Source organism: Montipora foliosa, chromosome 11 (assembly GCF_036669935.1).
Source record: "Montipora foliosa isolate CH-2021 chromosome 11, ASM3666993v2, whole genome shotgun sequence".
In the NCBI taxonomy this organism is placed as follows: Eukaryota; Metazoa; Cnidaria; class Anthozoa; order Scleractinia; family Acroporidae; genus Montipora; species Montipora foliosa.
In genome coordinates this window covers 32,932,509-32,945,008 of record NC_090879.1, presented here as the reverse complement: position 1 = coordinate 32,945,008, position 12,500 = coordinate 32,932,509, and the positions used below count along the sequence as shown (strand labels likewise).

The window sequence follows — 12,500 nt, the reverse complement described above, 5'->3', positions numbered from 1 at the left end:
CAATAGTAATTCAAAATTAAACAAATTAACGTGTTTGACCTGTGCGTTAAGTGTTGGTTTGTCCCAAAGTATGTGCAACGCCTCTTTGATTTTGAGAACCAAACGAGCAAAGGAAAGCCGTAAACTACGACAGACGATGAACGCGCTATCGAATAAGATCAAGGACGTGCTAACGGGTTTGGACTTTTACATTCTTAAACGATCGTTATCGAAAAACGTCGACAAAGCTGCGAACAAGGTAATTATGGCACACCAGAAGAAACTTGAAAAGTTAACACGCAATACCGTCCTTCCTTTTACCTCGGATGAAACGGTAACTAACATCTCTTCAGCACGGCTTACACAAGAACAACTTGGTATTTTAAAGCTTGGACTAAATCACTCCATCTGTCCAACCAAAATAAGCAAATCTGATGTCTTTAGTTGTTTTGAACTTATCCATCATACTATGCATAAGAACATTAAAGACTCTAAAATGGCTGGAAAACTGGCTACCGATCTGTCGCATTCGGCGCACTCCTATGTCTCCACGTTCCATCCCTCAAATAAAGACACCAAGACACACAAGATTTTGAAAGAATTACGCAACAAGAACATTCACAGGCTCCCGAAGCTGAAAATATGTGGTGTATGCGACAGTTTGTGTATATAGAGAATTGTATGGGAAAATCACCGATCGTAAAAAAATTGTTAGTAGGATAACTTCACTAAACGGCCTCAGAATGGCTCTAAACTCGGCAAAAGAGACAAGTTCGTCACAAATTTGAGGTAGGAAAACTTTATTTCAAATGATATAGTTATTTACACAATTTTTTTACGATCGGTGATTTTCCCATACAATTCTCTATATACACAAACTGTCGCATACACCACGTATTTTCAGCTTGGGGAGCCTGTGGAACATTGTCGTTTTAAAACCAGACTAGACCCTCCGTGAGGGTACACTGGGTTGCCTGTGGTACGTGAACTGTTCCAGAAAATTTTTTTCAAGTTGGGGTGTCATTAAGACCATTTAAGGGGTCACCCAGAGGTCATACCAGCAGAGGTCCTTTGGCTTACAGGTCCTCACACGTTCGTACGACGAAACAGATCCTTTTCTGAGGTTAAAAACCTGGCTACCGGCCTATTAATTAATCATTTGTCAGAAAGAAGAAAATCCTGTCCTCTTTAAAAAAATAGACATGCAGTGCTTACATGTATGTGTGGTAGTGAAGTAACACAGCGATTTATTCCATATAAAATGTCAACTGAGCTGTGTGTTGTCTTCCAGGAGATTCAAGTTGTCCTTGCGTAGTATGTAGCTCTAACAGTGCACGATATTGTTTAGGTATTGTTTATCATTGTAGTGCCATGGTAGAAGTCTTGGGTAAATAGCCTGAGAAGACATGTGGTTACTAGCAAAGTACTGAACCCAGAATCGAAAGATTGAAGAAAATATATGGGAAGTGAGAAACATTGGCTTCTGGGCTGATATGTTGATAATTTTCAAGCTCTCTCACAACTTCTTTCACCACAAGTTTAAGCGTGCCCTCTTTTTTTGTTTTTGTTTTTTTAATTAATTAATTAATTAATTTATTTATTCCACACACACAAAACAAACAACTTACTTACAGGATAGACATATTTACATATTTGCAGTAAAACAGTATACATTGCTTCCCATACTGAAAAGGAAATCAAAGCATTAAAGTTTACAGGCTATCGGTTGCAAGGCTGTTGTGAAAAGGCGATGAAGGATTTGTTGGTTTAGGGACTTATCAAAGTAAAAGAAGCAAGAAAAAAGAACGGTTTTCCAAATTAAAGTTTTCAGTAGTTCCCACTTCGTCCGTAAGGTGCCCACACCCTTTTGTTCAAATAGATAGGTCGACTTAAGACATCTGAAAAGGCCTTCTACCTTTGGTAGCGTTTTATTGTTTTTACAAATCCAGATATAATATCTTGCTAACAATGACAATGATTTTTCATTTGACAATGATTTTTGGGGGAGTCTGGCATCAAACCTAATGCTATAAGAATATTGAATTGGTAGTTTTCTGGAATAATCTGAGACGAAATAAAGCGTTGTAGTAAGAAGGTCCAAAAAGCGGTCACTCTGGGACAGGACCAAAAGAGGTGACTAAGTTTTTCTGGTTCATCTTTGCAAAAGGAGAAGTTTGGGTAGTCTTGTAGGCCGATTTTAACTAAGAATTCGTTATTCAGCAGAAGGAAGTTTCCAGGACGGTCGCTCGAGAATAACATATTTACGACATGAAAACAACATTAATTTTGAACCGTGAATATAGAATATAAAAAGTTACGATCAGCGACAAACATTTTGGGAGATTTTTGCTACGTTCAATTGTGTCATTGTACTTTTGGTTGCACAAATAAATCGCAAAATCGAAAGTAACATCGCCGGAATTCAGCGGGCGCCGTGATTAAGTTACCGCGGAATGTTTACTCGCCAAACAGTGAAGCATCTGTGTCAAATGATGGCAAGATACCGGGTTTTCGTAAGTTTCTTTTTCTGTCAAGTGTTATAAAGTTTGACAATAAATGAGCGAAGTCAAAACAAAGATCACAATCGCCCAAACACTTGAGGGTCGACCATTGGGGTGTCTGGAAAACCCGAATAGCGAATAGCGAACAGTCGCGAATACCGAACAGCGAATAGTCACGAATAGTAGGAATAATGCGAATAGTGGCGAATAGTCGCGAATAGTGACGAATAGTCACGAATAGTCACGAATAGTAACAAATAGTGGCAAATAAGGGTGGAGGGGCGGGGGGGATTGTGACGAAATGACGAAAATCTGGTACCCAGTACTTCCTGGTCAACCGCGCAGCAACTTTGGATGGGATTTTCCCGCTAAAAAAGCAGGGATGTGTCGGCGAAGGACAGCTTGAGCCCTGAAAAGAAAAGGTAATAAATGCACTGAAATCCTGTTGCTTATTTGGATAATTAATTAACGCAACGGTTATCAGAGTAGCTCGTTTGTCTCTTTAATCACAAACCACTGCCTCACATTTTGATTTTATTCCTTTTTACAGAACGTGTTTCGCCGGATCGGACAGCACCAATGAGGATGATGAAATGTGAGTATCTAAAATTTATGTTCGGGCGCCACTGTGCGAGGAGATGATCATGAGCTTGATGTATTAATGAAAGTGATTTATATTTTTGCATTTTGACGTTTGGTCTTCTTTAGAGTGTTTGTAAAAGCATGCACGAAATTCTCTTTCGACGACAGGTGAGCATATTATTTTATTTTGCTTTGATTACGAGATTGTTCAGCATAAGGCGGTGACTATTGAAGTTCGCGACTATTCGTCACTATTTGCCACTATTCGCACTGTTCGTACTATTCGCGACTATTCGCTGTTCGCTATTCGCGACTATTCGCTATTCGCTATTCGGGTTTTCCAGACACCCCTGCCAAACGGATCCAACATGATCCAACATTGTTGGAGGCCAAACAAATACAACATGTTGGATCCAGCATGTTGGACTCAAGGGTCTGGAACCAAAATCTACCTAAAATCCTTAGAAAACAAAATCTCGCCCTGTTGGCGTTTTCAAGTTCCTTTTAAAATTATCAATAGACTACTGACTGTCACTCTCTACAATAGCAAGAGGACGGCTGTTCCAGAATCTGGGAACTACAAAAGCAAATGCGCGGTCTGCAGAGGTCTTGCACTATGCAAGTGTGAGGAACCTTGTGAAGACCCAGGGCATCACTGCGTAGGGAGTAGCGTCCCGGGTCTTGACTGTATCCTGCAGATACATTGGTGCCATGCCTCTGAGAGCTTTGAACACAAGAAGGGCTATTTGTTCGAAGAGAAATTGCGTGCTCAAGCTTTCTTCGCTCAGGTATTCAAGACTTGACTCGTTCACCATTCTGAAGCTTGAACTGACGTGGCAATGCATGAAACAGATGCAACGAATAAACCATCACCATGGATGCCGATAGCCGCAGCGCAAGCACGCATGCAACACTGTTGAATGTGATGGCCAAAAAAATGCCACACTGTTGTTCACTCCTTCGAACAAAAGAAACTTTGAATGATGTTGAAGACGATGTTTGATGCAACATGAATGCCAAAAGAGTGCAACATATTAGATTCAACAATGCTGGATGATATTGCACTAACATGTTGTACCCTTTTAGCCAGGCCTTAACAGCAAGAAACGCTGTAAAAGCAAAAAAAAGCAAAAAAAAACCTCTACCCTTCGAGGCCCCCACACAGTGTCAGTCTTAGCACCAATCCACCAGTTCCCGGTTATTTTTTAAAGAAATATGACTATGATGATGATGATGATATTATAACAGAGTTTGCGATGTCTTGCCCTATGCTTGAATTGTAAACCCTCTGTTTGTGTTGTAGCTTGTTGCAGAGAAAACTCAACAGATAGGTAAAAAAAACCAACTAACTACTGCATTTTCCTTCTTGTTTATTTATTGAAATGTCCTTCGAAAATAGTCGGAAATGGCATTCCCGACACCCTAAATTTCAAAATTTCCAGGGGAGCATGCCCCCAGACCCCACTAGTTTAAAGTGCCTTTGGCGCTCGAAACATTCTTCGTGTGCATACACCTTAAAAATCTCACGCTACGCCCCTGGCATCAACTGTGTTTTCACACCACCACGCAAATTTGCGTTTTGCGCCTGGGCTAAAATTCGTCATGTAATCACAACAAAATTTCAGCCCGGTGCGCGGAGCGAGATTTCAACCCGGGCTGAAACTCGCCGTAAGGGCCTGATTTCATGGTGAGTTTCAACCCCGGGCTGAAATTTTGTTGGGATTACATGATGAATTTCAGCCTGGGCACAAAACACAAATTTACTGAGATGCAAAAACACAATCGATGCGAATGCTCAGGTTCCTTTATCAGCCCAAGTTGCCACTGCGAAAATCATGAAGTCAATAGGTGATCAAAAAGACTTAGTCTTTGTAAATCTTGAATCTGGAAGAAACTTCTTGTAAGAATCATTAATCAGTGAGGCAAAAATGACAGGAATCATGAATATCAAAATTCAACTAATTCTGCCTCAACTCCCGAAGGGGGTGGGGGCACTTGAGAGGCTTATAAGGGAAAAGGGAAATTATTAGAAAATATGAAGTAAGCCTTTGTATCAATTCTTCGCCCATTGTTTTAGGTGTCCCAATAGATTTTGTACCCCTTCTCCTTACTTGCAGCATACAATGGTTCGTCAAATTATTCAGTGACTGTTACCTTTTCACAAATCGCCCTTGGTAAAATAATAAATGTAGGTCGTAACATGGTTTTAAGGACAGTGCCTACTAATTCAAAGGTATTTTTGTGTGGTTTACTGAATATGCGGGAGAGGCAGATCTTAGCAAGTGTTATTGAAATCCAAAAAAGAAAATTCTGGGTAACCATGCATTTTTCAAAGATAATAATTAATCAACAAAATTTGTAAAAAGCTTTAAAATACAAAGCAGTGTATGGTGTTCTTCTCCAAATTGAAGCTTAATTATCTCTGAAAAATACTTGGTTACCCCCAATTTTCTTTTTGGATTCTAAGAGCACTTACCAAGTTCTGCTTTCTCCATATAGTTTTGAGCTGCTAAATACAAAAATATCCCTGTATTAATAAGCACCACCCATAGGAAATCCGAGTATCTCGAAATGCGCCAAACGTATGCGCAATAACAAATAGTAGGTGCCGTCCTTAATTTAACAATTATAGTCCGTCAGGTCGAGAATCTAATCAACTCTTGTCATTTGACGCGATAGTGGTCTCGGAAATAATAGTTACATCTAAACAGACTTATAAAGGTCTGTTTTCAAGGAGGGAGGGTAACCCTGCTAGGCAGATAGGATTACCTTGGCACTAAACTGTGTAAACACGTCAACCAGAGACGTAAAGAAGGTGACCATAGCTAGAATTTTTTCTTGTAAACCAGGGCTATCCTTCAACCCTTCTGTTAGGGTAACCCTTGCAACAGAGTTACCCTAACCTTTTTCAGGCCAGTAAAATGGACGAATGTTTTGACTGCATAGTGCGTTTTTATGCCAGCGAGATTCTCTTTTTAGTTGTGGGCCACCGTACTTTTTAGCCAACAGTGCTACGAGGGAAATTTCTTTAACAACTTCAAGGTCAACGTGAGTCTAGGTTGCTGTGACAGTATTTGATTGGAAACTTGTTTGTGGAGCTTACCAGCTAATGGAGTACCATCTTGATTTCAATTCATGCGTTTATCTTTTTACAAATGGAGCAAAAAATATACCACTAAAATTTCCAAATGGTATCTCTTTCGACTAAATATTTGCACACTGTTTCTGCGGAGGCCCGCATCTAGCAGAAAATGTTAAGATTTTTGCATTTTTTTTCAAAATTAAGTTGTTAAAATGTCTAACACCAGACGATTTTACTTGTCACTGGGGAATCCCCAGGAATCAATGGGTTAATCACTCACTAAAAAATGTCCCAATAAAATATTGTTCCACTAACGACCAAAACTGTACTAATAATTTGAATTACAACTAAGGTCCGTCAAATTTCCATCTGAGTTACCTGACAGCTCTTACAGTACTTCTCAACATAAAGAAAACTAGATGCTTCTGTGAAGCATACACTGGCTTGCCTGTGATATGTGCTACAGAAAATCAGAAGGCACTGAATTGTGTGGTATTAAAATACAGCATTCCAGTCTCTGAAGAATAACAAATCAAAGAGAAGCGAGAAACATTGGCTTCTGGGCTGACATGTTGATAATTTTCAAGTTCCCTCACAACTTCTTTTCACCACAAGTGTGCCCTATGAGCATCCGAAAACTTTGTAATACTAAACTTCACTGAAGTCAAGCCCTGTTTCGCGGGGTTAGTGTTGGGATGGGAGACCAAAACAATAAACCCCTCATAAAAAACAGAGACATCTGACCGAAAATACTATTAACGCTAACAAATGCGAACTCAGCAAGGTACAGATTCTGGTAGCTTGCTTTATGCAAAACAAATATTGATGAAAAAGCAAATAAATATTGATACACAGTTTTCAGAAAGAGCAGAAGGAAGTTTCCCGGACGGTCGATCGAGAATAAAATATTTACGTCATGAAAACAACATTAATTTTGAACCGTGAATATAGAATATAAAAAGTTACGATCAGCAACAAACATTTTGGGAGATTTTTGCTACGTTCAAGTAAATTGCAAAATCGAAAGTGACATGGCCGGAATTCAGCGGGCGTCGTGATTAAGTTACCGCGGCATGTTTACTCGCCAAACAGTGAAGCATCTGTGTCAAATGATGGCAAGATACCGGGTTTTTGTAAGTTTCTTTTTCTGTCAAGTGTTATAAAGTTTGACAATGAAATGAGTGAAGTCAAAACAAATATCACAATCGCCCAACTCTTGTTTATGCAAAGTCAAAATTTACTCTCCAAGACGCGTACGACATTATTTATCACCAGGTAATTCCATCATTTTGGAAATAGCAGCTACTTCATTATTCATCTGCGTCACAAGTTTTTACTGATTTTGAGCCTCATTTTGTTGAAACTCAAGCACGCTTCCAACAAGCCTGTGAACCCTTCCTGCTTACAGAGCAATACTAAAAAACTTTTCCCATATCACATTTGAACCTTAAGCTCGAAAATTCAATACACAACATGATATCATAATTCACAAAGGCAGAAAATACCACAGAATCCTTTTCCAGCGAAAATTTTATTGAAACAAACAACATATTTGCTCTTAGAGGTGAAAACCTCTTCCTATTTCATTGCGTGTGTGAAGACAAGAAACTCAATTGTGTCATTACCATGTACTTCAGGTAAATACTGCTCACTTTGATTTCGTCTCGACGGGCGATAGATCGTTGTCGAAGTCCAGTACTCGTCGCTTTTGAGATTCATGCCTAGTTTATCCAACTGACTTTCCATTATTGAGCTCCATAAGGGTATATTTTGTTTAAGGATCCACTAAAACGCCATTCGCGTTGCATGACTTTTGACGCCATTGCAGGCTAAGTTGATGATTCTACTGTGTCCACCAGAGAAATATACGCAGTTCCTATGGGGCGCCAAATGTAAAAATATTATTTAAGTACTTTCCCCCTATATTTTGTGTTATTTATAAATAACACATTCAACTACCTTTGCGATTTATAAATCACAAGGTTACGAACTTCGCGATTTATAAATCGCAAAGTTACCAACTTTGCGATTTATAAATCGCAAGGTTACGAACTTTGCGATTTATAAATCGCAAGATTACAAACTTTGCGATTTATAAATCGCAAGGTTATCAACTTTGTGATTTATAAATCGCACAGTTGGTAACCTTGCGATTTATAAATCACAAAGTTCGTAATCTTGCGATTTATAAATCACAAAGTGTGATTTATAAATCGCACATTGCGATTTATAAATCGCACTTTTGGGATTTAATAATAATATAACCGCAAACACATGAAATTCATGCCGCGGGCTCGTGGTCCAATGTTTTGATTTTTTGGTTCAAGACAAAACTTGACAAGACCGCTCTGTACGCTCTCATCAGCCGTCTCACGAACAATTTCTGATGCATCAAGTGCTCAGGAATCATGACAGAAAAGTGGGGTAAGCATAGGTTTTATTTTCTTCATCAATTTTATTTCGATTTATGGCGAATCGGTCTGAGTTGTAAGCTTCTTTTTTTAATTTGCCGAGCTTGAAAAAGTAGGATGAAAATCATTTTGTCCTGAATTTCATATTTACGTCCGACATAGACACTTTTGCGAGCGAAATGATGTAATGTAATATGCACTTGTCAGCATCTTTTGCATCTTGGCACTGATGGAATTTCTGCTAATGTTAATAGAGATTCATTTCATTAATTGACTCCTTCACGGAAAGAAATGAGCCCAATAAATTGACCTGCTCTGAAGTATTCTGCTTCAAAGATTCATAGCTCAGTTGGTAGAGCATTGCATCGGTATTGCAGAGGTCCTGGGTTCGACTTCCGTTAGAGTCTTAAAGCGACCTGTATTTTTCAGGTGTCTAGCAAAAATGGTTGCTTAAATTGTTGACCGAAGTCCGAGGATCACTTCTCTCATTCGTTAATGATAACTCGCAACGACACAGGTAAAGATTAAGCTAGATGAAATCGTTCAAACCTGAGAAGGAGCGGTTGGTGGGATGGATGCGCTACGTTGAAGATGCTGTAATCTCGAGCTCTGAAAATTGAAAACATGGCAATAAAACGAAGCTTACAATTCAGACCAATTTGCCATAAATCGAAATAAAATTGATGAAGAAAATAAAACCTATCCTTACCTCACTTTTCTGTCATGATTCCTGGGCACTTAATGCATCAGAAATTGTTCCTGAGACGGCTGAGGAGAGCGGTCTTGTCAAGTTTTGTCTTGAACCAAAAAATCAAAACATTGGACCACGAGCCCGCGGCATGAATTTCATGTGTTTGCGGTTATATTATTAAATCGCAAAAGTGCGATTTATAAATCGCACTTTGTGATTTATAAATCGCAATATGCGATTTATAAATCACACTTTGTGATTTATAAATCGCAAGATTACGAACTTTGTGATTTATAAATCGCAAGGTTACCAACTGTGCGATTTATAAATCACAAAGTTGATAACCTTGCGATTTATAAATCGCAAAGTTTGTAATCTTGCGATTTATAAATCGCAAAGTTCGTAACCTTGCGATTTATAAATCGCAAAGTTGGTAACTTTACGATTTATAAATCGCGAAGTTCGTAACCTTGTGATTTATAAATCGCAAAGGTAGTTTAATGTGTTATTTATAAATAACACAAAATATAGGGGGAAAGTACTTAAATAATATTTTTACATTTGGCGCCCCATAAGTTCCACTACCCTCTCGATCCTAACAAAATACGCGCAGAAGGCTCTATACACAAAGACACCACTTACCAGGGGAGTGACAGGCAAGACTTTTACCGACATGAAAAAAAAAAAAAAAACAAACAAACAAACAAACAAAAAAAGAAAACAAACAAACTAAACGCACACCTCGACTGGGTTTGCCCATAGGCAACCCAGTAATAAATTCTGTGGACTTAAACATTCCCAAATAGAAATGCTGTATCTTCCAAATATCGTTACATAAACTCTTCAAGATTTACCTGCTTCAGGAACTTCAAATCAATGAATATTTGGAATAATTTTCCTGGACTCCTGCAAACTATCTGCACTTTTTAATAGTTTGCCCTTTAAAAGTAAAACTCAGAAATAATAATGCAAATACAACTGAGGCTGTTTTGCCCTATCTACAAGACAAGACAACCATATCCTTTATTCAAACACAATCAATATTAAAGCAATAATACAGGCTTGTGGGGTCATGTGCTAACTATAATAAAGATACACTACAGGAAATAAAAGCTTAAAACTAACTATGTGACAGACATAGGATATCTACACATAAGGGATAAGAAAAATAAATCAATTGCTATCCAAAGATCATATTGCAAATACACCAAAAGGTAACGGTTGATTGACAAGTTCCTTGTGCAAAATGGTAGAGCATGTTTAAAGTCCATCAGGACCAAGATGAGAAGTTATGATAAAAACTCTAAACATATTTTTTACCAAAGTTATTTTACTGCCATCAAACGCAATGATACCTTATGCATGGGACATTGTTTCTAGATGCATGTGGGGTGTAACCATGCGAAAAAAGTTCAAGGCAATAAAGCTTCCTTTCAGCCTTTTCTGGAAAAACTATCCACTGTCAACCATAACTTGACTCAAAACAGATTCCTTGATCCAACAACACATGACAGTCCCCTAAAACCAAAATTACATCATTAATGCTTCCAGAAAACAACAGTCTAAAAAAAAAAGATTTGGAAAACAGTCACGAACCTGAATTTATAGATATCTATATACATCTGTACCTACACTTCTGTTCTTCCAAATATTATTTTAACTAACATGGATTTTGATTTTGATTTTAAACTCAAATTAATTGCAAATCCATAACTTGGTAACTACTTGAACGCAAGGATCGTTGAGTTGTGACTGCTAAAAAGTACAATAACTTAGACATTCACCACAAAAGGGAATATAAATGACCTTAAAAGCAGCTATTTAAAATATTTGATACTAGGGTTACGTTCCCAATGACACAATCACATTCAAAATCAAATTCACATCTGATCAGATCGAATCATTGATCATTCATGTGGAGGTGCCGATCGTAAGTGAGTATAAACGCAGAAAAAAATAACCTTCACGTTGAACAATATTGCCATTTCCCTGCCACCTGGTACAAGCCAATTCACACATGAACGGAAACCTTAGGAATCCTCCTTTCTGCACTTTACAGTAACTTTTTGTACCCGGTGGCAACAAACTTTCCACATTAAAAATTGCGTAAAAAACTCACCTGTTTCGCAGCTCTTATCCCACGAAATAAAATTTTCCAGGAGCAAATTTTCCGAGGATACTCGTTGGATTGGAGTTGCAAACATGTTACAAAACATAAACGTTCTCTAAGAATACATTCCACTTGAGACTGACGTTAAAACTAGCCTTGATCGATCTAAAAAGACCAGAAACCAACAAGCTACCGATTCTCAAACGGCAGCCATTTTTCTGTTCTTCTCGGGAGTGCTTTTTTCATGAGAGCCAATGATAGTCCCCGAAACGTATCACGTGCCATTTTGCGCGACTCATGCGCAGACATTTTTCGCAAGTGAAGCCCTCGTGGCATCGTGACGATTCTTGGGAAAGTTTCATACTTGGGAGCGCAATGTTGGATGGTATGGCGTAAATTTCTCGACTGCAACGAAACACTACTATCAGAGTTTTTCTTGGAAATATCATATCGCTGGACGGGTTTTATTTCCTTGTTAACAATTCAAGGAAGTCTTTTGTTCGTGTACAAGCTGTCTTACGGTGATATCAATGGCGAAACTCGTAGCTGTATGCCGAGATGAAGCTGACTACTCATTCGAGAGGAGACAAATCCCTCTAAATATTGAAGACACCTTAACGGTATTGTACATATCATCATCATTCTTGTCTTGTTATTCCGAAGAAAGAAAATTCATTTCCGTGGCCTTCATGTCCAGTGTCTGTTTCGGTTATTTTCTGCCTTAGATGGTCATGGAAATACCCGAAACTGTAATTTCAACGTGCAAGCTTAACGAAGACGAACTTCAAGCTTTCAGCAAGGTCAGTGTCGAATATTGTGACATTTTATGCTATTTTTCCTCTCACTGTGGTAGATTTTTTTATCGTCGAAAACAGATAACTTAAGGACACATTTAGCCGAAGCAGTTCAATATACATTGTAAACGTGTGGCTCGTTTTAAGACAAATCGAAGTTTGATCAGTTGTAAGAGATAAATCAGTTAACACCGGCCTACTTTATTTTTAAATTTATAACCTGTCTGTCAAGCTTAATCATCGACATGGCTTCCAAGCTTAATCAACCAAGAATTCGCCTTGAAAATCGTAAAATAGTAACGTCATGGAGGGTAGTTAGCCCTCCACCAAAATATTTCAGCCTCCTGTTT

At 38.4% G+C, this 12,500-nt stretch overlaps 1 protein-coding gene and 1 long non-coding RNA gene across 3 annotated transcripts in view; one reads left to right on the top strand and one right to left on the bottom strand.

The window, feature by feature from the left end:
- Nucleotides 1-7,795: 7,795 nt before the first annotated feature.
- On the bottom strand, nucleotides 7,796-11,570 carry LOC137975844 (uncharacterized). The gene is made up of 3 exons (XR_011117645.1): nucleotides 11,366-11,570; nucleotides 9,105-10,764; nucleotides 7,796-8,020 (listed from the first exon to the last, which is right to left on the bottom strand). It is a non-coding gene; the product is annotated as an uncharacterized lncRNA (long non-coding RNA).
- A 148-nt stretch (nucleotides 11,571-11,718) lies between these two features.
- Nucleotides 11,719-12,500, top strand: part of LOC137975661 (gametogenetin-binding protein 2-like) — a 25,941-nt gene continuing 25,159 nt past the window's right edge. Inside the window, exons 1-2 of one of the 2 annotated variants that reach the window (XM_068822813.1) lie at nucleotides 11,719-11,976; nucleotides 12,082-12,156. In XM_068822813.1, the coding sequence (XP_068678914.1) occupies nucleotides 11,887-11,976; nucleotides 12,082-12,156 (165 nt within the window). In that variant the 5' untranslated portion in view covers nucleotides 11,719-11,886. The remainder of the gene's footprint in view (nucleotides 11,977-12,081; nucleotides 12,157-12,500) is intronic. The other variant, XM_068822814.1, reaches the window with a different exon arrangement.